Source organism: Lytechinus variegatus, chromosome 4, assembly GCF_018143015.1.
Source record: "Lytechinus variegatus isolate NC3 chromosome 4, Lvar_3.0, whole genome shotgun sequence".
Taxonomy (NCBI): Eukaryota; Metazoa; Echinodermata; class Echinoidea; order Temnopleuroida; family Toxopneustidae; genus Lytechinus; species Lytechinus variegatus.
In genome coordinates, this window is record NC_054743.1 from 37,807,714 (window position 1) to 37,835,600 (window position 27,887).

General features: G+C 37.0%; 1 protein-coding gene across 2 annotated transcripts in view; it reads right to left on the minus strand.

Moving 5' to 3' along the window:
• Positions 1 to 933: 933 nt before the first annotated feature.
• The window catches only part of LOC121413990 (transient receptor potential cation channel subfamily A member 1 homolog), a 48,344-nt gene continuing 21,390 nt past the window's right edge, over positions 934 to 27,887 (minus strand). Inside the window, exons 4-19 of one of the 2 annotated variants that reach the window (XM_041607021.1) lie at positions 27,184 to 27,373; positions 25,309 to 25,397; positions 23,893 to 24,042; positions 23,038 to 23,158; positions 22,030 to 22,190; positions 21,472 to 21,593; positions 20,997 to 21,134; positions 20,164 to 20,345; positions 18,898 to 19,230; positions 17,904 to 18,044; positions 17,311 to 17,419; positions 16,199 to 16,290; positions 14,118 to 14,342; positions 12,228 to 12,296; positions 3,506 to 3,679; positions 934 to 1,459 (exon numbers count right to left, since the gene is read on the minus strand). In XM_041607021.1, coding sequence (XP_041462955.1) covers positions 1,229 to 1,459; positions 3,506 to 3,679; positions 12,228 to 12,296; positions 14,118 to 14,342; positions 16,199 to 16,290; positions 17,311 to 17,419; positions 17,904 to 18,044; positions 18,898 to 19,230; positions 20,164 to 20,345; positions 20,997 to 21,134; positions 21,472 to 21,593; positions 22,030 to 22,190; positions 23,038 to 23,158; positions 23,893 to 24,042; positions 25,309 to 25,397; positions 27,184 to 27,373 — 2,527 coding nt within the window. In that variant the 3' untranslated portion in view covers positions 934 to 1,228. Of the gene's footprint in view, positions 1,460 to 3,505; positions 3,680 to 12,227; positions 12,297 to 14,117; positions 14,343 to 16,198; positions 16,291 to 17,310; positions 17,420 to 17,903; positions 18,045 to 18,897; positions 19,231 to 20,163; positions 20,349 to 20,996; positions 21,135 to 21,471; positions 21,594 to 22,029; positions 22,191 to 23,037; positions 23,159 to 23,892; positions 24,043 to 25,308; positions 25,398 to 27,183; positions 27,374 to 27,887 lie in introns of both variants that reach the window. The other variant, XM_041607020.1, reaches the window with a different exon arrangement.

Genomic DNA, 27,887 nt, shown 5'->3' on the forward strand with positions numbered 1-27,887 from the left:
AAGCATGGTAGGTCCATGGATTAAGTTTCCAGGTTTTTCACGGTGGATGAATACAAACGCGCACACACAAATACACACACACACATCCATATCCATCCATAAGTACAAAATACATTTCATATGAATCCAGTATTCAAATTATGTTTACGGAAAGTATTTTGCAATATATTTATTTGCCAAAGCTAATTCTATATATAAACCTAGATTCACATGAATGTTGTAAGATAGATTTTTAGATTAATTGTATTTTATCTTCCAATTTTTTGCTAATTCCATGCTTAATGTACATGTATTTGCATGTAATTAGGGAAATATATACAGATATTTCATTTTATCGTAGACTTCTAAAAACGTAAGATATACATATTCTAAATTTAGGTAAATGATCATACATTTATTATGCAGTATAGCATGAATATCTAATGCCTTCGGGATAAAGAACGTCGTAAAGATTTGTTTAGATTTTAGTCTTTGTGATGGGAGTTGACGCTAAAAGAAAGGTTTTGGAAATTAAATTGCCAATGTCAAGCAGTATACGTTCACGAAGAAAAAGGGATTTTGATTCAATCAGTGACAAATATATGTCCAGTAATAAAAGTGCATGTAAGTCAAAGAGATGTAACTAGTTTTTGAAACTATACATTTTTCATTATAAACATGCACTCCAAGAATGTTTGGAGAAAGTGTGTATTTCATTACAGGCTAATATTTTTTGCAAAATACTATAGATATTGTGCTTTATGAGAAACTAAATTATGCAAGTAAAAACAAAAATATTGGTCATTAATGTTTCACTGTAGGCCAACAATTCAAGCACGTAATAAGATATTAGAGAAATAACGTTTGCTTTCATTCGAGAGGAACAAAAATATGCCCTTCATTCTTAAATATTGTGAGATAAAAAGAAAACAGTTATGGTCTGCGCTTCATCTTACCTAATAGTATCAGAGTGCCATATCCAATGTAACTGCAAACAACGGAATTATAGTGCTCGATCTTCGGAGAATTCCAAAAAAAATCTTTTCAAACCATATATTTGCTTGTCTTTCCAAGCTACTGGGCCCAAAACATTATGGTGACTTTGCCATCCAATGACAACTGGCATGAAATACTTGATTTTGATTGGCTTTTGATAAGCGTAACCATGGTAGTTAGCACTGGATGGCAAAATTTCCATAGTCGTAACTTTCATGCAACGGGGACCTGGCTTTAAAAATATGAACGCGAATCACTCTCTTGGTAGTGCGCTTCTTTCAAGCAACGCATCTATCTTCTTGTGTAAGAGTTTCATGTTGTCCTCAAGATGGCCCACCCGATTCTGGATGCTCTTTTGTGAGCTCTGTGTTCTCTCTGACTCCTGAAGCTGCTTGCCATGCCCTTCTCTGATCTCATGAATGACTTCATCAACCTTCATATTAATATCCTTGATGCGATCCTCATCAGAACTGGGCTCAGCAAGCTGTTATAGAATGGATACAATAGATTGGTTTGATTTAGGTTTCACCATGGATCCTAGTTCTAGTAGGATCCATGGTTTCACCAAACCCTTAAAAAGTAGCTTCTTTTATTCAAGTGATATTCATGACTAGAAGGTTTTTGCATAGTTATTGAGCTTGGTGCGGACCAAAACACCTCTTTTTATTCGGCCATTGCTGCTCTAAATATTGACCAAATTTCATGTTTTGGTATCTTTGTAAAGAAGAATTATTCTTTCAAGTCATGTGTTTAGATTTTTAACAAGATTTTGTAATAAAGGAGAAACTTTTGATCTAAAACATAAAACAAAATATTTTTTCAGCCAACAAAAGTTGTTGTTTTCACACTTCTGTTTGAGCACACATAATTTTTAGATTATGATAAAGCTGAAGATCTAAGCTTTAATATGATATAATTGTTATAAGAAGATGCATTTTAGATGGGTCAGCAGCCAGCTTTTCATACGCCAAGTACATTTAGCAGCTCAAAAACAAGAATACTGCGCTCTGATTGGTCATGGAGACCACACACCCACGTAAATTCAAATGTTCCCCACAACATTGCACAATGGACCACTGCAATGTCACACTCACCATGTGGTAATCTCTTCAAATTACCCGCGCCTGTTTTAAAAAACATTATGAGGCCAATCAGAACTCTGGATTTTATGTTACTCAGTAATTTCAGAAATCTCGTCTTGCATCTTGATGGAAAAAGCTGGCTGCTGACCCATTAAAAGATGCCACATATCAGGAGCGACATTGTAAGAATGTATAGAGTTTGAGCTTTCTGATGATATAAATAATGTTTGTGCCTAAAACACAAAATGTTGCGCAATTTGCAAGTGAAAACAGAGGAAGAAACTTCTGTTTGATGCATCTTTTCAAGTGAAAAATTCATCTATTTATCAAAATATTTTATTCAAAAGAAATGACCAATATAAAAGAGTAACATTTACCCTTTCCCATGGTATAAGAATAATCAATATTACTCAAGAAGAAAGTGGTTAAATTCTTTGAGAAAGAGAGTTTCACAATTTACGAGATTTTGCAGGGACATAAATTCAGCCACGAGAGGACTTGAATAAATCTTGCTCATTCGCTTGCAGACTGACTGTAAATCTTGAATATTGCCTGAGATGAGGTCGTAGAGTTAATTAGAGGAATTTGAGAAAAACTATACCCATATAACTGAAGAATTACATTAGACAGGCCTCTTTTTTTGAGGGGCGGGGGGGGGCTTAATGAGCGATTTTCATCCATTGACTTCATAAATTTGTTAGGTTTTTTTTCCTTCCTAATTTGTAACCAGAGATGACCATCAAAGTTTTGTATGCATCATCTGATACGGACAGAAAGATTAAGAAGCATGTTTTTAACTTTAAAAAGAAGTCAATTGTATGGCTCGTATTCTCAAAGGATGTTGTACAATGGTACAAGACCATGGACTATGCATGTTTTTGTACATAATTACCCTAATTTTAATAACCCTAATTTAATTACCATAATTTCAATTTTTTACACAATTACCCTATTTTATCGTGTACCCTAGTGACTAAGAAAAATCCAATCAAAATGCGCCATTTTGGCCCACTCAGGGTGCCATAGGAGCGCGATAATAGACTAAGGCCCGATTTTTTACAGGGGGTGCTGATGTAAATTTGACAAGTAATTAAAGGGAGTTAACTACCAAAACTTGAGGTCATTTTTTGTTCCGAGAAAATTCGGCAAGCATGAAAAAAGGGGTTTCACTACATTATTAAGGTCATTTTGGTTTCGAGAAATTTGACAAGTAAAATAAAAAGCAAAAAAAAATTAATACAAAAATTAGGTCATATCGGATACATTTCTGCATTTTTTCACATCTCCCAGAATTCCAGAGGGGGGGGGTGCTGCATATGGAGAATTATACACACAGCAACCCCAAGAAAATCATGGGTATGCTTCAGCACCCCAGCTCCCCCGTTTCCCAGGGCCATGTGATAGAGTCTCTTCTGAGAATACGGCCGGGTCTATGATTTTTGACCTACCTGCTTGTTATTGCAGATTTTGATCGCTTTCTTCAACTCTTTCCTCAAGCTGGATATCAGCTGCATCCATTTACCAACCTTGGTCTTTCTAACAATGAACGACTTCCTACGAATAACAGACGAACGCCACACCCATAGAGGAAACTTACACTGCAGTTCCATTACATAATCAACCTAATAAAAAATACAATCATAAAAAAAACATGAAACAAGATAAATCAATTTATAGGAGTGAGAGTGACATGGAGGAGCACACAACGACAATAGCCATCTTTTTATGATTTTGTGTACGACCATTGTCGGTATAGGCACTAAGGAGAAGAGGTGGGACATTACCAAAGTTGTCCCCAGAAATTTTGAAAAATGAAGAGAGAAGAAAACGAGATTGATTTGTAAATAATAGGTATAAGCTGTCAGAAACATTTCGAAGCTATAAGAATGCTCTGAACTGCCATCTTACACTCTGGAAAAATGATTTTGCGATATACACATTTTTTCACCCCCCCCCCCGTGCTTGACCTTTCCTTTTGTCACCCACTTGTCCCTCCCCCTCCACCTTGGCTTTTAAACGGGGAATCCAAAAAAGGTGGTGTCCTTTGACCTGATTTATTTTGTCATTTATTGTTTATCAGATAAGCCACTTCCTATAAGCTTCTTGAGCTTCTTCCCCGAATCATCGATGTAATATATTGAACTTGAAGTTTGGTGAAATTGCGATGTGCGTTTTTTTTTTTTGGGGGGTGGGGGGGTATGGAAATCATGATGGATCTGCACGCCCCCCTCAAAAATAAATAAAGTTGCAAGGGAGCTAGTCCAGCGATCACTAGATAGACATACTATTTTCTGAATTGAAACGGTGGATCCCCACTATCGCCTGCTAGAAAGAAATAGAAATATTGTTTTACCAGGTGGCGCCATCATTTTTGTAAAAGTGTAGCCCTACCAGCAGAAACCTACAATCGCACGGATGAAATACTATAGCGAGTTTTCGTTCAATGACGTATAGAGCTTTCAGCGACTCGGGCGTAATACACAGGAAAGACGATACAGACGGCAAGGACATGACCACACCCATTGATTTTTCAATAAAAAAAAAGGAAGGCAAGGGAAAGGAGAAAAAAGTAGGGGAGAAGAAAAAAGAGAGAAATATCTGGATAGACTATGTAACTGTATACCCCTGTTTATAATTCAGAAAAGGGACGTCAGTAGTTTCTGTTTGTGTCCACCAAAGTACCCTGGCGTCTGCTCCATGGCCACTTTGTGTGGTAAATTAGGGCTATCATAGCAGGAGAGGGTCCCGTATTACCATAAGGGCACTTTCTAAATATTAAAAATAAAAAAATCAGAAAGAAAGTTTACTCAAAATGGGGCATGTACGTCCTCCTTTAACCCCACCCCCTCCGATCTGTACTATGGATTCCAGGAATTATGGCCAGTACGATCTTTCAATTTTGACGTCAAACGTTGCATTTTTTAGAAGCACTTGACGTGCTCAACTGGATGTTGCAGCGTTGGCCTATTATCCACTTCATTTCCTTTTCAAGCTCCGCCCCCTCCCGGAATCCCGCCCGATGCACGTGACTTGTAGAAGCATTGAAAGTTTTACGCAGAGCACCGTCAGATTCATTTCGTACCCAGAATTCAACAGCTCAGTTGGCCAATAGTGACTCTGATTTTCTTGAGGTTTCATTGATATTTGGTTGGCTTACAAGTTATTAGAAGAAAGGGAGAGAATGTTTTACTGGTAGCCCTACCTCAGTTTCTCGCAAATTCGTGATAGTTTGTTTGATAACTGCTCTTCTGCAATACCATTTTAACAAAGTCCTTTCGCAGGTTAGAATGGAGAGCTTGATAATGTACAATATGTCATTGGATCCTGAATGTGAGCTTTTATTTGTCCTAATAGAAGGTCTTGCAGACATCTTCACGAATAGTCAAGGTCAAGGGGACTACTTTTATTTTGCAGCGTTTCTTCCTCTACTTTTAGTGGTCGGAGTACTTGGTAACTTAGCTTTCATCTACGTAGTCCTTAAAATCCATCAAATACGAATCTCCCCAAACTGGTTCCTATTGAATCTGGCGGTTTCTGACATAATCTTTCTTTCAGTTTCAATTGGACTACGGATTTGGCGTTTTGCTACCTCGCCTATTCTGTATGACGATGCGTTTCTTGGCGCTTTTGGCTGTGTCTTTGTATCTCTATTATCCGACGGGACACATTATGCCTCCTTGTTCTTCATCACACTGGTAACTATAAATCGTTTCTTCGCAGTATGCCATCCTCTAAAAATGAAAGCATTAGATAAGTTTTACAAGAAAATAGTGATAGCCATTGTCTGTTGTGCGTCATGGTTCATATCGATGATAGTCGTTCTTGCTGTATTATCACCATCATCGGGTGGTTTCTTCAAAGTAATATGTTTATTATGGCCAACCCTGCCAACTGGAGAACCGCGGTTTGTAGACTACCCAGACACAATCACGTTGTGCCTTACAAGAGAAACGGGGATTGGAATCCTTTGGAGTGGTATGCGGGCCATTCCATTCTTCATCTGTTTTTTAGTCAACGTGGTCTTTTACATAAAGATCGTCCGTGGTTTGAACAGGTCAGGCAGGTTGCGGGTGCATGGTGAAAACAGGAAGAAACTGCAAAATCAGGTCTCGAGAATGCTTATAATAAACGGTGTGTTCTTCTGTTTGTTAGCTCCGTTGGAAGCACTTTCCTTATTTGCCACGATCGTTGGAACATGTGGAATAAGATGTTACAACATATTACGCTCTTTTAGAGGGCCGGCAATCGATGCGATATTGAGGACATGCGAATCTCTGAGATATATCAACTCTGTTATAAATCCCATCATATACACGGCATTCAGTGAAAATTATCGGGATGCTTTCAGGCAAGCCTTTAATGTCAAGAAATCAAAATGAACTGAAACTAATAACCTGCCAAGCGTTCTTAAATACACAACACAGACGAGGTTTACGAAAAAACAATTCTCTTCATAAATATTTTTTTAATGTTAAACTTGCACTCTAAATGGCGTAGCCGCTTAAACCAATGCAAGAACCGTAAATAGCATGTCAGATAGGGCTACCGTAAGGTGCGATCACCGGCGAATGTTGCCGAAGGGGAAGATTTTCATGGAATCAAGTAAAGACTTTAGTGTTGAATAACGATCTGTAAATCATGTTCAGAAATGATAGTACACGTTTGTTTTGATATGATTTTTTTCAAGATGGCTGCGGTAGTATTAGTCGATGACAGGTTCCAATAAAAAACAAAGGAAAAGTCGTATTCGAGACAATGTAATGTATGCAAAACAGCTTTAACAAGAACATCACTCTGTACAATATTCATGTGTTGAATCTTCTTTATCAATTTCGTTTTGTGATGTATCCATATTATATCTTTGTCAAGAGAACTCTGAGAATATTCAACGTGAAAATAATTGATGTTTTGTAATGTTACCAAAGTAAATATAATGAAATTGTTCATTTTTTTCATCGATAAGAAATATATTAAATGCTATGGTATCATAATCATAAAATTTTCAATTATGCCTCCAATCATCTATTTATGTTGGTACGATTGTTCCAATGTCAGAGATTTATTATAAACAAGGCTTTGCAGAAGAATCGGGGTTTTTTTTAATGAAATTCGACACGTTAGAAAGATATAAGTAATATCTATGTCAGACCGATTATTGAAGGTAGACTTAGTATGTTTGATTTCTATTCGAAATCAAAATAACCTTTTGTCATGGATAATTCTTGTTATATATACATGTATATATTTATGCATGATACAGGCTAGGAAATTTCCTAGAAAACTCATACAATGCACATATTAAAGCTTTGTACCCCCCCCCCTCCCCAACAAGGGAGAAATGTCTTGACATTGGAAATTTGGTGAAAACAACTAAAGTTGGCATGTAAATTTCGCGTAGAAAGACATACTTTATATTTAATTTAAAAGATTAAAGATAAGAACATTTCAAAATTCAACCTCATACTTTTCACAGAATATTACCTTCTCAAGACAACTTGTACAAGTGGAAAATTAAAAAAAACATATCAACGTGTAATGATAATGAAACCATTGAAAATTATCTACTTCTACTTTTTTTTGGAAAAAAAATGTCCAAGTCTAATGAAACATAATATCAAAGATTATTCATTTTGTTTTCGAAGAACAAATGGTTCAATTAAGAAAACACTGTTAATTGGATGTAAAATGGGAAATCGAAATTTTGATCTTAATACTTTGATGATGAATATAGCGCAGCTTATAGTTTATTGTCATGTCAAATGCAACTTTAAGAATTCATGTCATAGTAATTAGAGACTGGTTGCTGAATTTGTTTCATCATTCAGTATTATCTGGACGAATCCGTGTTAAAACAATTTTCTTTTCAGAATTTCAAGAAAATAAGTAATATGTTCATGTTGTAAACAATATATTATTTGGCTCTTCAAAAAATTATGCCTATGTAAATATTATACGTTCATGTAAATATTTTGAAAAATATTTACTCAAGGGAGAGGCAAAGATAAAAAATATCTATTACATAATTCAAGTAAATATACAACATGCATGCGACATGATTTTTTTTCTTTGATGTCATTAGTCAATTAATCACCCTTTCTCTTTACTTTCTTTTTGGTATATATACATTTTTATCTTATTATTATTATTTTACAATTACGTATATTACCTGATGAAGGTTTTCCGAAAGCTTGTAAAAAATAAAGAGGTGTTCAGCTACGACTGGAGTCTTGTATTGTAATTATTTCTAATCTGCAAAACAGCGTATGACCATTTTCAAAGTTGGGGTATCCCTTACGATTTCAAATAACACATATTCATACATATTATGCACGACAAATTTCATTCGGGCCGATTAAGCTTGTGTTACACCGGAACAGAATCAGCTCCCCGAATCAGGGACAAATAGGTCCGGAATAGGTCCCAAATCAGAACAGAATCGCCAAGAAGTGACAACTAAGAATAACTAAAATGCCTCCCAGAATCCCTCCGAATTCCATTCGAATACATCCCAAAAGTAGCCTGAATGAAATTTGTCTTGGCCACATTTGGGAGCATTTAGATGGTGCTCGGCTGGTTTTTGACAATTTTCATCGAGCTCGAAGCCCTCACGATTTTTTTTTTCGCATTCTGGGAGGGAGAACAGAATGCTCCCGAATACGTGTACTCTGATTCGGGGAGCTCCCTGAATCAGATACGAATAGTTTCCGAATGCACAGAATCCATCCTATAGGCAGACAATATTTATTCTGGCAGAATCGGTCCGAATTTATTCGGGAAAATTATTCTATTTTGGTGTAACCCTGATTTACGGCCGGGCTACACCGCAACAGAATCAGCTGCGAATCCATCCGAATACACGTATTCTTGTGGTTTCGAGAGTATTTTGTTCTCCCTCCGCGAATGCGAAATAAAAATCAGAAAGGATTGGGGAACATTCAAATTAGGCCGGAATGGGCTAGAATCAGTTTTAATTTAATCGGAGGATTTCCAATTTTTTTAGTAACACTAGTTTTAATGTACATTACAGGGGCCGCGGAACAGTTTTGGAAAAAAAGTGAGGGGGCTGCCCCAATCTCCCCCCCCCCCTCCGTTTCCGCTGCCACTGCATCATAATTATGAGCTAATTCAGGAGTACCTGCACATTAAATCAAACACGAACCGAAGTGGTACTATTAAATTTCCAAAGGCTACAGCAATAAAGAACTTGAAGTATCAGTATCTACACCACGTCTATCAAAACGATCACATTTTATGTAGTCATATATTTGTTTTCACATATTCAAAGAAACCTGAAAATATATGTGATTGATTAATTCTATTTCAAGTTCGATTTTAGGAAGTCATGGGCTTATTACACTTTCCTCGGCTGGAAATTTATCTGTTTATGCAATATATGTCACCCAAAATGTGGTCCATAAGGCCTTGATAACAACTATAAAAAAGGAACTAAGCAAAATGTGATTTAAAAAAAGAAAGATGAAATCTAATTCTTCATCAAATACCAAAATTAGCAAAATCCACAAGGACATTGGGCGCATTCGCGGATCCATGCGGGAACGAAGGGATCTTGCCCCCTCCACTTTTTTAAAAAAGGAGAGGGGAAATAAAGAGATGTGAGACTGACAAGGAAGGAGAGGGAAAGGGAATAGGAAGTAGAGAAAGAAAAGAAAAGAAAAGGACAAGAAAAGAAGGAAAAGAAAGGAAGGGGGAAAATAAAAAGGTAAATAGGGAAGAAAAGAATAATGAGAACAGGGAATTCTAAAAAGGAACAACCTCTGCCCTATTTCTTGGTTGGTCAAGTTTGCCCTTTTCTTTTTTCCCATTTTTCTTTTATTTTGATTTAATAACCCTCTCTTTTTTATCGTAAATTTGTGTTAAATCAATTAAAAGGTCCTGCATGGAAATTCAGGGTTTAACGTCAGAGAATGAGAGACTCCTTAAAATAATCAACATAATATTGATGAGTTAAACAATACAATGAATTATAATTGGTATATAAAAAAACATATGCTTGAAAGAGTGAGTAAACCGAAAGCCGAGCGAATCATCAATCATTCTAAAGGCCCCTTTGAATGATCTAATCTACTTTACATAAATCGTAGATTCGTATTTCAAACGAGTATAACAATATATAACATTGAAATATTATCATTGATTGCCTTCGAACAAGGCAGTTATTGTAAAGAAATCAATAAATCATTTCTAGAACTGTATAGTTTCTAGAATTGATTCAGGAGTATACCTGCACATTACATTAAACATGAACTAAAGTGGTAATATATATTTCCAAAGGCGACTGGAATTTATAACTTGAAGTATAACAGTGTCTACACCACGGCGATAAAACGTATTATTTTGATGTAGTCGTATATTAATTTTCACATATTTAAAAAACATGAAAATATATGTGATGGATTAATTCTATTTTAAGTTCGATTTCAGGAGGTCATGGGCTCATTACACTTTCCTCAGCTGGAAAATTTATCTGTTTATGCAATTTATGTCACCCAAAATGTGGTCCATAAGGACTTGATAGCAATGATCATGATGATAAAAAGGAACTATACAAAATAAGATTTTTAAAAGTAAAATGAAATTTAATACTTTATTAAATGATGTTGTGCGCATGGGCTGAACCATGCTGGCCACGGAGAGGGGAAAGAAAGAGAAAGGGATGATTTCAAGGAAAGAGACGGAAAGGGAGAAGGGGGAAATAAGGAGGGGGGGGGGGGTAGGAAAAGAAAGGACAGGAAAGAAAGGGGGAATTCGAACTTAAGAAAATAAAAAATAGGAACATGAAATTATAAAAAGGTGTAGAGGTGTATAAAAAGGTGTAGAGATTTTGTGGCTCAGTGGATAAGTCTCCGGACTGTGAACCACAATGTCAGGGGTGCAAATCCCACCGCAGATCTAGCGTCCTTTGGCAAGGCGTTTATCTACATTTGCCACTCTTGACCCAGGTGTAGTGGGTACCCGGTAAGAAGAAATTCCTTGAATGCTCGATGCGCCCGATCAGGGTAGCCGTATAAAGCCGGGGTAATAGTATGCAGCGCTTAGAAACACTTGTATCAAGCGCTATATAAATGTTACGTATTATTATTGTTATTATTATTAAGAAGTGGTAGCCTTTGCCATTGATTTTTGTCGATAAATCGGAAAAATTAAAGATGGAAGGAAATAAAGAGTAAGGGAAAGATGGGGAAAGAAAACAGATTAAGAGAAAAGAAAGAGTCCCTTCCAAAACGGTCTTCCATCCCCTCTGTAAATGAAGAAATATCAGTTATTTACATTTTTCATCAATATTGTGAATCTCGGAGTTTTAAAGGCCCTTGCCTCTTTTTCCACCCCCCCAAAAAAAAGTAGGAAGGAAAAGTGTTAAATATAGGTAGACAAGGTGCAAACTGTACACGATTCCCTTTTGTGGTGCCAAAAAAGGAAGATAATGGGGAATGAAGAGAAAATTATGAAGAAAATGAAGGGATAAATAAAAAAAAAAGGAAATGAATTGGGATAAAATGCGTTAATATCTATATAAAAAAATCATATCATTTTTGCTCCCGCCCAACGAACTTTTTGCTCTGCCTCTGACACACACCAAGAAACACACCCTCATACACACCGGTCCGCCCTAATCCTTACGCGAGTCCATACATATATAGAGAAAGAGGCAAAGTGTGAAAACAAGTTCTGCTGGAAAATGATACACCAAAGTTCACCAGTAAATATTGAATGCATCTTTCCCATAAAAGTTTCATAGCAATGATGGAATATAAAACGAGTTTCATTTGAGGTACTCAGTTCAGATATTAATATTTGTCATTGTTTTTCTCCTTTTAATTCAGAAAGATTAAAACGACAAGAGCTTATTTTCTACTTCTAATTTTTACTTTAGTTTCTGGTAGGCCTATCTAGATTATTGATATTTGACCAGAGCTCATCGAAGAGTTCAGAAGGTTGAGGGGACAAGATTTCCTCCGAAGGGGAGATGAAAAAACATCTTCAAACCTGGATATCAGTTGAGAATGTGTCCTGTTTTCGTCCTTACTGCCAAAGACGTGGCATTATATAACGCATGGGGCTTCATGTTTTTAGCCCCATGTTATAGACTCCCTCTACCAAGCCCCCCAGAAAAAACAACACACAGACACACATGATTTTAGCAACACTTACCTGCATTGTAAGGCGATGCAGATGAGCTTTAGCTTGTATAGCTTGGATGTCATCAACGGCTAAACCGACCTGAAAGTAAATGGAAGACAAGTCTACACGCTCAAATATATGTAATTAATAATCTAATCATATATTTTCGTTTAAAATTCCAGGGAGTCGGCAAAACTGTGCATGTGTTTTCTTATAATGATGTCTGCCACCTTTACCCCCCCCCCCTCTCTCTCTCTTTGCCAACCGCGTAGCCAGGATTTCATTTTGGAGGGGGCGGTAAATGCACGCGAAGCGTGCCAACACTTACAGAGCGCGCGAAGCGCGCTCCCTAGGGGGTGGGTGCAGGGAGGGGGAGTTTCCCCCTCCCGCGCGAAGCGCGAAGCTTTTGGTGTTTCATAAATTAAAATGAAAAGGAGCCGTCTCTCTTGTCTCTAGTGCCTATTTCAGCTCCAATTTAGTTGACTCATTGTGATTTTGAATATTGTTTTCATGAATCTAATTTGTTTTCAAAAAGTGATTGTGAACGCACAAAAAAGGAATACATTGGAGGAAATTAAAATAATAATACCCTCGCGCGAAGCGCGGAAGCTAAAGCGTTTTATCAGTTTTTTTGCCATGAAAAGGGTCCCGACTAAAGGGTCTTCTCAAAGATATATTGAATACTTCCCTTGGAAATATCAGATTTGATTACAAACAATTTAGCGACAGTGCATATCTTTAACTCGCAAAATAGAGGAGAAGAAGTGTATATATGCCGGGGAGAAAGATATTCAGTCCCGCGCAGAGCAATGAAACTCTGAAATTTCAAAGGGCGGACGTTTCATCAAAATAATGCAGATACGTCTAATACCACCATCGGCTCTAATTAAAATGATTTTCTAAGATTATTGAACTTCTTTATGAGGAAATAGTGCGCAAAAAGTTGAAACTTCTGTGATTTATTGAAATTGAATTAAAAAAAAAAGAGGATTCCTAATTTCTTTGACTTATCATCCTGAAGTGCTTCATTTTGAATAATAAAGAAACTTAAGTGTCATTCAAAATTTCAAACTGAGGGCGCAAAACAGGGCAGGAGATGAATGTGAAGGGAAATGACATGAAGTTTAATAGAATTTGATAAAAAAAAATATTGTACTTCTTTATTTAATACGACGCGAATTTTAGGAACCTGTTTGTCCCAGAATTATGGTTGTTTGGTAATGAGCTGAAAAGCAGGAGAAGTTGACTTTATGGAGGTTGCGGCAGAAATTGATATAAATTTTACCCGCCCGGAGCCGACCCGACCAGAAGTTGCACGATCAATTAAAAAAAAAGATAACTTCATATACTTTGGCGTAGCCTTACTCTAATTCCATGCCCTAATGGATACATTTGAACTTAACCGGTAAGAAACACATATACCTGAGGTGGAAAAACAGGGTTAGAGAAAGGGTGGGGAAACAATGGAGAATTGCAATATTGTCATTTAACCGCGCGCAGCGCGGAAGAAAAATTCATATATAAATTTAAAGCAAGAGTGATGGAGTTTCTCTTTAAGAAAAAAAAAAGAATAAAAAGAAAAAAAAACACAAAGCTACCTTTCTTCCCTTTCCTCCTTCCCTTTTTCTTTTCTCCTCTCTTTTTTTCCTTCTTTTTTTTATTTTTGGGGACGTTTTGGGGGGGGGCGACCGCCCCACCCCGCCCCCCCCCCCCCCCCCCCCGGCTACGCGCCTGCTCTTTGCTCCATTCCTGTGTTGTTCTGTTTGATATCCTTGTCTATGCCACGTGTGAGGATAGACGCGTATATGGGTGTTTTGATGGGTGTTGTGGATGTTTTATACACACACATACATACACATGGGTGGGTGTGTTGATGTGAGGGTGTGTGGTGTGCGTGGTTATGAACGTATGTGTACTTACCAGCATGTTCATCATGAGGATGGGCATGAGGACGACGAAGAGAATAAAGAAGAGATAGGTGAGTTTCGATAAGAATACCGTGCCCATGAAAGCATCATTATCCATCAATGAAATAGACTCAGATTCCATGTAGTTTGTGGTAAAGAAGATGGATTCGAAGTCAAACTCGCCTATCATCATGACGAATGTCTTCGCTAAAGAGTATTCAAGGGAGTGGAAGGCGTTCTGTAGACAATAGAGCAATAATAATTAATGATGATAATGATAATCGTTTTAATCAGATTTGGAATAAACTACTCCTCACATACATAATGCAAAGTCTTACTCAAAACGTACATTTTTACTACATGAATTTAGTTATGGGTCGGTCAATTGGAGGTGCACTCCAGCTTTTAATATTGCTATGTATTGTTTCACAATTTCTTTTCTGTAATACCCCGAATGTTGATCATGAACAGAAAATAGCGCGCTTACAAACACCCGTATCAAAGACTTATAAAAAGTTTTATAACATTAAAACTAGCGATAAAATCATTGCTATGGATTACTTGTAGATGACGACACATAGTCTGGGGGATATGATATTTGTGCATTAGATCAAAAAATCAATAATTTCCCATTGTTTTTATCAAGTTACATATTGTCATCTATGAATAAATAATCTATTCCAGATTAGCTCTGAATTTAATCATATTTAAATGTAAGCAAGCATTATCAATAGTTTATGATGCACGAACAAACCTGTGTATGACTTGTTTTATAGAATGGTTGAAAATTTTGGCAATTAATCAATTTTCCTGACAACCATGCAGAAGTAATTACCGATATATGGCTAGCGATGTATCGGGTAAATTTGCCATGCATAAGTAATTACCGGCACATTGCAAATTTACTGAGTGCATGGTTGCCATTATGTTTTATACATAGCAATGTTTTCCCGGCTTTCAGCCAGATGATGTTATTGTTTCATATTTTTTCTTTCTTTAATATATTTGTTTACTTATGCCGATTTCATGTTTGTCCCCAAGTGTCAATCATGATTAGGAATTAGCGCGCTAAGAAACGCGCTTATTAAAGCACCTATTCATGTTTTGCATTATTATTATAAAAAAAGATAAAAAATATATAAATATAGTCGAATTTTAGATGAAGTTACATGGAGAGCATAAAAATGGGAAACCTCAGCACGAGATCATTAGCACAATCATTATTTTAACTGATTATTTTCCTGCACTAATGTTACTCTAAATAATTTTTTGTATGGTTACACGGGCGTACCTACAACTGGCAGGCCAAGAATATTCATTCGATCCAACCCATTCTCAATTTTTAAATTTGATATTGTTGATTGACCAAAATGAATGAATATGATTGACAATCTCACACTGATTCTAGGGAGGGTACCTACTGAACTTCCTCTTTCTAAATTGGATAGATATATCACTACTCTGGAACTATTCTTTTTTATTGGTGGAAGAATTGGGCCATTTTACTCTCTCACGTAATGAATTTGATCCTGTCAGGTGTAGTCTTCATAAATGCTGATTTATTTTCAAAATGAGCTGGTCGAAGTACCCTTTTCTGGTCAGATATGGAATGTCAGACATATATCCTATCCACTGGTAGTAAACATTCAACCCTCGAATTTCCTCCTTATTTTTATGATTTTTTTTAAAAGTGCTACTCTAACACACGAGTCTATGGGAAATGAATTAGGCCTGTGAAACCATATTGGTACGTGCTAATTGTTTTGTAATCCATGTATTGACCTGCCATTTGCTTGGAATGGAAACGGTGGACGTGGTCTCTTTATGTATATACATGTATATATATCATATCATCGTCTTTGAACTTGAATAAAAGTCATGATGAAACAACATTGTCATCCTGTGAAGAAATAATTTATTCCGGACTAGATTCAAAATTCTATCACAATCAGATGTAGGCAAGCATTTATCAATAGCCGAATAAATAGTCAACTTTGTCAATGAGATTTTTTGTTAATTTTCCAAAAGTACAAGACAAATTATGGATTTATTAATTGGCTACCACTGCATTGTGCACATGGTGTATATACACACCTGGTTCATGAGGAGCGCATAGAATGTAAGTCCAAACGCCATGATGAACATGAACAAGATGAATCCAAACTTCAGGAATGTTCGTGTGATATCTGCAATTCAAAGAAAATTGAAATATGCAATATATTTGTGTGTCATACTTACTTTTATTAATCCACATTGAAATATAGAGGTTTTCGATGGATCTAAGAGTAATTGATCTCTGCTCTGCGCTGTACGCGCATTGCGAACAATAAAATTTCTGTGTCCACGCATTGAATTTAGGCCCCGCCTATCAAGCTGTAGACAGTATTTGCACTGTCGAGTATCTACGGCTCAGCGTGTCAGGGTGCTATTTTCAGCTTGTGATGTAAAATGTCAGGATTCATCATGTTCATGACATTTTCCCCTGAGTTTGTGACGTCGGCTGGAACTATCTTGGGAACATAACGGAGTTTTGACCAATTTATGACGGATATAACGTATGTAAGCTATCGGATCTTTCTTGTTGTAATATTTCGCAACATGGGGTAGGTCTAGTAGTTCAAATGCTCACATCAAATCTGAATTGCCCCCCTTTCAACTCTTCTTCTGGTGGCATAATGCATCACTCTACATCATGATCACACACATTGCCGAATATTACCGTATAGGATGTGAATAGTCCCTAGAAAGAAAAGTATATTCTACTTTTCGTATTGATTGATTTAGTTCACCTTACAATGTTAAATATAGTGCAAAGTATTCCCTTTTTCACTTCACATTTCCTTTCTCTTAACCGCTTAGGGGCATTTTGCAATTTGCGGTATATAAAGTGATTATTAGTATAATCATCAGGTCCTAAAGATGATCTGATGTAAAGGTTTGAAAATGAGAATGAATATCACATCATGACTAGGTCTATATGAATAGTCGTATTGTTCATTGCATAATGTCAACATTTCAGATTTCGAGTGCAGTGTAATGCAATACTGTACACCGTATGAATATTATCAAAGTTATACAACAATGTTAACAATATTCATACACTGTCAAACAATAACACTTATGTCTCCCCAGCGAATGTAGAAGGCAGCGACACCGGCAGTGTTTGTGCCTTGACCATGTTGAATTCGGCATTCGTTGTCTTTTACCTAAAAACATGATGATGTATATTCCTAGTAGTGAAGACCTCCTCATGAAAAGAACACAATTAATCCACGCAAGGAATCCAGAACAGGCTCCTAGAGACCACTTCCAGGACTGATAGAAGAAGAGATTTCAAGAGGAAGGTAGACCAAAATATTATTGACCATCTACATTCATAAGCATGTTATGATTACATATTGTATTTGCACCATAATTCTTATTTCGCAATGTATTTCCTCATACGGATTTGCACAATGCCAAGATTGATAATCTGTTGTGGTGAAAACAAGAATTCACGTTGACAAAAGCAGAACAAAAGAACAAGTGTTATTAATATTATGAAATACTGAACGTGAAATGAGGATGATTTGTTTATAAGAGTAGCTTTGAGGGAATACGGAAGTTGGATTCAAAATTTTAGGAACGTTCTCTTAATATTAGCTTGTGTTCAGCAGTTGTTCATTTCACGTCGGACTAATCAATAGAGTTCGCTGGCATGTTTTTCTTTATTTGGAACAATATCACCACGGTTGTTCCTTTGACTACATGTAGTTGCCAATCACAATGTCAATTATTGTCAATCGACTTATACTTTTACCTGTATGTAACGACCATAGCTGGCGTATTCAACGTGACCCTTTGGCAAAGTGAATAGGATAGAAGCGATGTATAGGAAGAGCTCCAAATAGTTGTTTGGACTCTTGAAATAGTTCAATCTGTGTACTGCCATCTGTACAACCTGCAAATAAAGATAATTAAGTCGAATAGTCTTACGATATAGGACTACCTCTACGCATGTGCGAGAACACTTCTATATTTTACCTTGATCATGTCGATAGTTTTCTTCACAATCTTCAAAAAAAGGTAAAATTTGTCCGGGAAGTGAGCGGCACGATGTTCTATAGAATAGCCAAGTGTAACTTTATAGCGTAGGTAATATTCCCTGGAGAGATTATGTTATATGTTACCAGTGCAAATTTTCAACTCAAACCGTTAACTACAAATGTAGAGAGAAGATCGTATAAACTTGTCATATTTCCTATCAAATAATTGTACAAGTTTTTACATTTTTGATGATCATGTTATATGATTTTTCTTACTCCTACAAGAAAAGACGTCATTAAGCGAATTCGAATTGCGAATCAAAGATCGGCTGATTAGCTTTGGAACAGTCTAGTCTACCAACTTTCTTAATACTATCATGCTTGGAAAATTTAGAAGCTATTGACTGACAGCCCATTTATTATGTTAATAAAATCTGACTGTTGTTATTGCTCAACTTGTCTCTTTTAGATATTATCACTGTTGAGTTGTGTGACAAACATATACATATAATGGAGCGAAATTGTAATTAAAAGCGTGGTGATCTCAAGGAAAATATGCTATATTGGAATACGCAATATGGACTTGGTACGATTGGATTGGATGAAGACAATGACACATGGTCTACGGCCTATAGGCTTCAGAGAGAAGGGGTAAAGGGAGACCGATGAGAGTTAGATGATTCTCAGTTAGAGTTAGGAGAAAGGAAGATTTAATAGAGACTTGGTAGCAAGAGAGGGAAATGACGAGTTGCCGTTATGCTTGCTCACCTCTCGAAATAAGTTCAACACAGAGAGGGCAATAATGACGATGTATCCAAATGTGCTGAAGAAACGCAGTTTCAAATGCGACGCCGTGTCCACCCACCGCTTGCGTCCGTCTGCACGCCAGATGATATGATCGGGGTCCTCGAGGCTAGTGTTGACTCCCTGAACGTAGTAGTTTGGTGGCATGACGACGATGAACCCGGTCAGCATGAAGAGGAAGAGGAGGTAGATGACGAGGGAAGATATGAAGGCGTACCGACCCACCGAGACCCACTTGTGATGCAGGAAGGTGGTAACAACAGGATGGTCCAGAAGGCTCTCCCGTTGAAGGCTTGTCTGAAAGACAAGGAGTAGAAGAAGAGAGTATCTTTAGTATTGTCGTGATTATTGACCTTGATAGATTGGGGATTGATTGGGGATTGTCGTGATTATTGACCTTGATAGATTGGGGATTGACCTTGATAGATCAATATGGCCTTTGTCAATCCCCTCCACATTTTGATTTTCTATGTTCTTTTTATGTATATATTGTTACTATTTATACTTGTATTTGTTATTATCTATGTATTTGCTCGATTGTAATGTTTATTACATGTTTTTTACTCAATATGTGGAAATAAATTGATTGAATTGAATTGAATTTGATTCTAGCTGATAACTAGCTCAAGAGATCTGGTTGACCCCACGTTAATAAATGAGCCCCTATGACATGTATACTGTAGTTGTTTACCCACATGACAGTTAGGAGAAAACGAGAAAAACATCTATAATAGAATATGATATGGATGGTTTGGTCTCTCAAACTTGAACATTATATTTTCGGGATGGTCGATCTGGCTCACTGGAAGGGTCAAGGTAATCACGAGCAATCTATGTTGATCAGGTTGAACGACAACGCTCTGAGTTCCTCCACTGTATACTCGAAGATCTGGGACATATTAAAATGCCCCGGAAGGTTTACAGAACAACAGAGACGTTGGTCAACTGATCAAGGGTCTGATAAGAAATCGTGGAAATCATGGTGTATCGGACCCGATTTCCCTGGCGAGCAAGACCGACCAGACAAAAAAAATGAAGTTGATAATTCTTGAAGTGGGAACATCGCACATGATATCTGGGGTATGTTGCTCAAAGAATTGTGTGAAAGAAACGTTTTCAAGATCATAAGACTTAGATGCGCACCCCTTTTTGGTGGAAAATCATGATACGATTGACCTTTGAGTTGCATTTGATTTCACCTCTTTCTGCCACCGACCTTGGATCCCTTACCATGATCTGAAGAGGGTGGTTCAAGAACCGTTCTCGAGGGTCTGGGATGTAAGGCCAGGCACTTCGTTTTAAACGTCCTTTGAGATCAAACTGAGATTTCTCCCTTTTAGATGACTGAGAGCCCCGCATTGTCGATAGCCTCTGATAGACCTTGTTGAGTATGCCTCCATGTTTACCGCCATCTTCTAAAAAGGAGATTGATTGGGATATGATGGATTATGCCTTCCTTAGTTCGGAGTGTTTGATTTTTTCACCTACATGTATTAATATTTCACCGTTGTGCTATAAAGTGCTTCAGAGCTGAACACCAAATTGAATAACGGCAATGATGTTACCGATGCGAGTCTTGTTTCATAATACTGGACTTACAACAGTATGACTGTATGGCAGGTTTGACAATTCGGCAACGGACATGGTAGCAAGGCTCAGTGGCCAACCATAATCAAGGTTCTCGTGATAACTACCATGATGGCAAATGTACCACAACCGTAAGTTCCTTGGTTACTCAGTAGACTTCATGATACTTTAATAGTTTTCTGTAACCTTCCTCTAGGTTAACGTACAATGGTCAAATCACAGATCGCTCACAGGTGGTTCATTACCAAAACCAGAAATTTGATTGTGCAATATAAAAAAATCAAACCAATGTGCGGGAAATCTGCTAAACTAGAAATATTGTGGAATTGCTGCAGGTATTCTTAAAGGCTTCTGTTTGCATTGCTAGAAGCGTCAATGTGGTTTCTTATGCGTCAGGGTTCGTCATGCAAGAACGAAAATGATGTTTCACTCAGGATGACCTGCCTGACGTAGACAAGTGACAAATCATATCTCACCGGGTTGTCGGATCCATGTTGAGAAAGTATCCTCAAGGAATTCATAGTAGAACTCTACCGTCACATTCTTGCTTGGTTTAGATGAGTAGGCTCCCCCTGTCAGAGTTATACAACGATCTAGGACTAGTTTCCCGACATCTGGATAACAGAAGTGAAAAAAAATGGTCCAAAGAGCTTTTGTTACTGCTAATATCAATACTTCATCTTCCATGTCTTTCTTTCCTTTCTTTTTTTCATCATCGCCATTCCTCTTCTTCCCCTACTTTTTTTAAATTTTTGTTCTTCGATAACCAACCCAGTATTTAATTTCGGAAAATTGCATAATTCATGGGCATTATGCCACTACCGGCCTTCATTACTACAAAATCAAAGCGTTTTTTTGTTTTACTTTTCAATAAATCGTCTTACGATGATACGAGAACCAGTGCAATAATTACAATATGTAACAAAGTTGGATAGCATGCTGAATAAATACCAGGCATTGATTGGATGAGCTTTCTCATGGGCGTGGTCCTGTAGTTAGTCTCATCATCCAGACTCGAAACACACATCAAATCTCGCCACTTTGAATGGCGAAGGATCAGCTTCGCTACATCCCTTGAAGATACGAAAGGAAAGTATTTATGAAGTATACAACGATATTAGAGTGACAAAAATTATAACAGAATTTCCTTTTCATATTCTACAAATAAAAAAATCACCAACTATAAGTAACCTGCAAACATGAAAAAATTAATTTTTACACCTCAATACCACCCGAGTCTGATAGTTATATTCATCTATAAAAAGTTAAACTTGTCCATACACCATAAGGCTCGATTTCCCGGTCAAATCGTATATTTAGTACTGGGCTACTGGCGATACTTGGGGAAGGGGGGGGGGGTTGGAGGAGGGAAGAAAATTGGAGAGGTCTGGGTCGTGAAACTTTAAAATACCCCAAATATAAATTGATTGAAATATGACATCATTGTTAGACCGTCTTGCCCCGCCCTCATCAAAATTTCTCGGCACCGCCCCTTGATTTCAAACATACTCAAATCCGTTGTCGATTGCATGATCGAGGCAAGTCCGTCCATCCTCGTCACAGACCACGGCATTGGCTTTGTTTGCGATGGGGTCGTCATCTTGACCAAAGAGAAGCATCTCGACCATCTCAATCTGACCATTCATACAGGCATGATGAAGAGGGGTCATCTGATCATTAAAGGCGGGAAAATTAAGAAAAAACATGAATCGTAGAAGAGCGTTGTATGCCAGTTGTGTTTCTGGCAGGAGGGACAAAAATATCTAACTATAGCCCTTGCTCTTGAAAATAAAAGACAAGCATCCAAAAAGGGAAAAGAAAAAAGGGGCACTCTGTCGGACAGAATGCCCCTTTTTTTCTTTTCCCCTTTTCTCCCCCCCCCCCCCGGCACGTGTACGGACGTGCTCAACAATTATAAAGTGGAGATGTCTTATGTATAACAAAATGTTATTTTAGGTATTAATCAAAGAAATCTCATTCTTACAGGGATATTTTCAACTCATCCACACAGAACACACGCCCCCATCGACCAGCTAGGAGTTCAACTCCCTGCATCACACACATCCACTCATGCATGCCAAAGCACAACCATGCCATACATGATCACACGACAAAGTCGAAAGCAACAACATTGTGAGAGAGACGGAGAATGAAAGCGTGAGTGGGTGTGTGTGTGCGCGTGGGGAGGGTGTGTGCGGGTGTGTGTGTGAGAGAGAGGGGGTAGAGGGATATGCACACACACACACACACACACACCCTCACTCACATATAGGTGTGTATGAGAGAGAGTGGGGAGGGGGTAGAGGGGTATACATACAAACACACACACACACACCCTCACCACACCCACCCTCACATAATATGTACACACACACACAGGAGGAGTTCTATCATAGAGTCAAAACAAGATGTCTTTACTACATAGTTCTTCAGCTTTTAATGTTAGCTGAAAATACACCTCCCACACAACCCCCCCCCCTTCCGCACCCCAAAATGGAATGTAATAATCGGACTTACCTCACACCGATCCCTCTCGTCTATGTGTGCATGATATTGTAGTAGTATACCAACTGCTCTTATCCAGCCGTTCCCTGCAGCCAGATGAAGGGGGGTACGTTCGCCATCTTCCCGCCCATTTCTTGACCCAAAAATAAATAGTTAAAAAAATGACTGCATTAGAAAATATATGTTTCTTTGTTTTATTACAAAATTGTATCGTTCTTTTTCTGTTGCATTTGTGTGGCACCAAAGAAACAGATGCCTACTTCAGTTTTAACAACGAAATTAATACACACTTTTGATCCATCCACTTTTTTTTGGGGGGGGGTAGAAAGCATGCAGGTTACCTTTTTAATTCAGTGGAAGAATTCTTTGAGGAGTTAACCACCTCTCCCTAACTGCAATGAATGCATTGGGGTAATTTGTGATATTAATACGTCGTTAATTATGATTATCAAAATGATGATTAGAGCGTCATTATGTGAGACGAGCAGTTCCTCCGTATGTCACGGAATATAGATTACAAAAAATCGACTTTTTAGTGGAAATAATCATAATTAGAATGACGAGAATACTATACTTTTATTAAAATTTTGTTAATAATGATAAATCCATCGAACATATAAAATCACTTTATCATATTTTTGTCTTTTTAGAAAAGAACATTAATTCAATATCACACAATTATGGAGGAGCTGCTTATCTGTGACGTAACAAAAATAAAAACTAAAACAAAAACAATTATATTCCAATGTTCTTGCATGGATTTACATCACACCTTTACCGATAATTTATTTTTACTGCTTATATCACATATTAGCTTATCGTCAGGGAGAACTTTCTTTTTAACCAAATATCCGTTAATTTACTAACTTGGCATTGACATTAGCCCTAGCTTTGATGAGCTCAAGCATGATGACAGTATCGCCGACCTCTGCGGCGTAGTGTAAGGGTGTGTTCCCGCTTGAATCCGTGTGGTGTACTACTGTCTGGTGGGACCAGTTCAGGAGGACCATCACCAATCTAAATATGGTAGGAATTTTGTTTTGTAGTGATCTCTATCATTCATTCAAATAAATTTCATACATACATGTACGTAATCAAGGAAATATAAAAACAAAATGATAATTGCAGCTGTGCACTACACAAATTAAATACCATTGTTATAAACATAGGGGGCATATTGTATCAGAACAGAGACATAATCCAAAATCATGCGAAAATAACATTTCAAAAAGTAATGTATGCAGCTAAAGCAAATAATAATAACAAAAATACAACTACGCAAATTGAAAGAATGAATGTATATTGAACATTCTCCAGCCCCATCAACCCCCCCCCCCCCCTCAGACCCCAAAGCTGAACAAACTAACACACCAACAACAACAAACAGGAGAAATTGACAGAGGGAAAAAAAGAAAAAAAAACACACCATACACATAGTAAAGGAGAGAGAGAAAAGAATCAACAACAAACAAGCAAACAAAAGACAGGAACAATTAACGAAAGAAAAAAAAACAACAGCGAACCAATAACAGACAGGACAGAGGGCAGTTTACAGTGACAGTGATCAATCGACCCCATGCATGAGTAGGAATCATGATCATCATGGCTGGAATCATGATTAGTATAATTCGAATAATGATCAAGGTCAAAAGCCTTTGAAATTTGATGTTTTTTTCTCCTTACTGCTCATATTCTAGGGTATTTCATCCCCTCGAAATATAAACGTTTTCCCCTTTTCTTCGTAATAACAGCACTTTTGGTTTCAAAAACCTTTGATAAGTTTCTGTGTCAAACCGAAACAAAAGTCATACCTAATCAATTGTGTGTGTTTTTGATAATTTCCATCAACATGAATAAATAAATAAATGAATCAATGAATGAATAAATAAACATATAAATAAATGAATGAGTAAATAAATAAATAAATAGGGAAAGTATGACTTCTCTTTAATCTTCAATAGTCATCAGTTATTGATTTTATTATATATATTTTAGGAGTATTCTATAACTAAAGGTGAAGTGAGCATCATTTTTTGGATAAGAATAGCTATGATTGATCTTATAAGTTGTTTAAAGACATATTAATCTTCAAGGGCATGACGTGTCAAAGCTGGCATTTTAGTCAATCTCTTACATTGATCGTACATGTACATTCATTTTCAAGCCGATTGCATTGCATTTAAAATATAAAATCTCAACAAAATGAAATAGTATTTATGTACTTTTGATAAGGAGGTAAATGTCCCTTCATCTCAGGTACGGATATTTCGAGAAAATTCTTACTCTTTGTGTCTGTTTTTGACAGCATCCATTATGAAGTCCATGATATCCACATCAGAGAGTGTAGGGAATCGTATGTCGCTATCCAAAATCTGTGTGGATAACATGTTAAATATTTATTCCATAATTTACGTTTTCTTCCTCAATCCGTACAAAGTTATGAAAACATTAAAATCGCGACTCTAGCCCTTCTAAAAAAATAAATGAATGAAATAAATAAAAATGAATTGACAAATATCTAGATAAAAGAACAAATCTACGTTATATTTGCATTTCAAAATTTGAAATAAAATACATCATTGGCGGAGCCAGGGGCGAAGCAGCCGCCCAACCCTATTATGGCTCAATAAATAAGAAACATAGAAGAAAAGGAAAAAAACGAAGAAGAAAATTATAAGACGAGAAATCCGCGTTAAAAAGCATGGGCGTCGATCCGCTCGCGCTTTCTATTCAGGGGGGGGGGGGGGGGTGGCGCTCTGTAGTATTACGTAATATTCCCGATGAATAAAACTTTCTGCGAATTAACACATTTGTTTAAAAGGGTCCCCTTTAAGTCAGTATATCATAAAATTCTGCTCGCGCATCGCGTTTGCATAATGTTTAATTGGTTACACAATGTGCTCTTCATTAAAGCGGCGCATAAATGGATTTCTTTTTAGATCGAAAATATCAAACGACTTCGGCTCGCTCTTCACATCAGTAAATCATTGAAGATACTCATTCTTTTCATTACTTAAAAAAAGACATATAACATCTAATTTTGGGATCTTAATCTAAAAGAAAACAGCTCGCGCTCCTTGCTCGCTTGAATTATTTAGTTAAATATCTAATCTGCTCAAGATTTGAAAGAAGTACTTAGATTGTCCAGTTTTCAAATCGAAAAATTAAAATTTTTCACAATGTTGAGCGAGCTACCTATATCCTTTATAGTTACAAAAAGTGGTAAATATTTATTTTTGTAGGTCGGAGTAGCAATAATTTCCCATAGATTTTTATTTTAATTATATTTTTTGACAATGGTATGGCAGTGTATCCTATTGCCGGACACCTTTATTTCAGTGCTTTAAAAATAGCTAGAATAAATACAATCAAGAAAAATTTTCACTTGCTATTCCAAATATTCTGAAAATTATGAATATGATGAAATTGTAGTATATTTTCCAACCGTTTTCCTTGCACCACGCTTGCCGCATACCCATTCGCGAAAAAAAAATATAATTGTGCGTGACAAATTACATCATAATTCCGGACGCGTGCCGGACCCGTAAAAATATTCTTGAAAGAATTGGTGTTATTTTTTCATGATATATGATCTCATGAGTACCGTATATTCTAGGTTTTCGTTTGCTTTCTTATATCGATTCTGAGCAGATCTTTGTAATAAATTTGTGTTTGCTAACAATTTTTTTTAAATTCCGCATTCGATAGGGCACTTTCCAGTATTAATGCTCGTTCATATCGTGACCCTCAGTCATCAAGTTCTATCGATGCGCTGTCGATCGTCGACGGCTCTCTATCACGGTAAACCTCGCGCACGGCCGCCCCGTATACCGTTACCGTCGACGATCTGATCGATGGAGCAGACGAGATTGAAATTTGGCAAATCAGGTCCGTATTTCCATCAGAAAATAGATCAATTGTTAATGCAAAAATATGTTATATGATATTTTAAGCATTTTCTGTCATTTTAGAGAAAAATAAGGTAGAAGTTGGATTTTTCGCCTTGTATTTGCAATCTATTCTTGTTCCTTGAATTTCTTTGAAAATTGAACTGGGGAAGTCTAACGCCAAAACGGTACGAAATTGATTTCGTACGCAGTAATATGCGCTTCCGGAAATATGATAGTGTCCGGTAATACAATACGTGACTATACGTACCTTGCTCAGACTAGCTGCCTTATTGTTTGCTGCTGCCCATCTATGAATTTCCGCTCCTACATCATGGTGTTTTTTACTTGAAGATACCATACAGACCAGGAGTACGAGAAGGGCATCGAAACTGTCGTGGTTAATCGCCACTTGCAGCGGGGTGAGATAGGTGGAGTCGTGTATGGTAATTTCAGCACCACTAGTGACGTAATAATGATGATGATTATAATTATTTCGGATTAAGGGGGAGCACAGCCGACCCGTGCCCACCCCCCCCCCCCCCTTCGAGAGGCACAATTAAACTTTGTAATGTAAATATGCCATTAAAACGTAAGTGTGCCCCCCTCTTTTTTTGCTTGTCAATTTTCTTTTGTGGAAAAAATGTCCTTAATTTGGGGGTGAAAATCTTTTCTTCTTATTATTATTATTGTTGTTGTTGTATTTACTACTACTACTACTACTGCTGCTACTTTTACTACAACAACTACTACTATATGAATGAATGGAAATACATTTTTAGTCTTCGTCATTTTCTTATAATATAGGCCTCTATGCATAATGCTAATTTTATTTAAATTACTTTCGTAAAAGCATTCCTACGAATTACATAATAACATTTTGCTAGGCCAATCTCTGTCAAATAGACATTTTTTAAACCAAACAAAGATTTAAAAAGTTCCTTTATACTTGGATAGAAACTAATATTAACATAG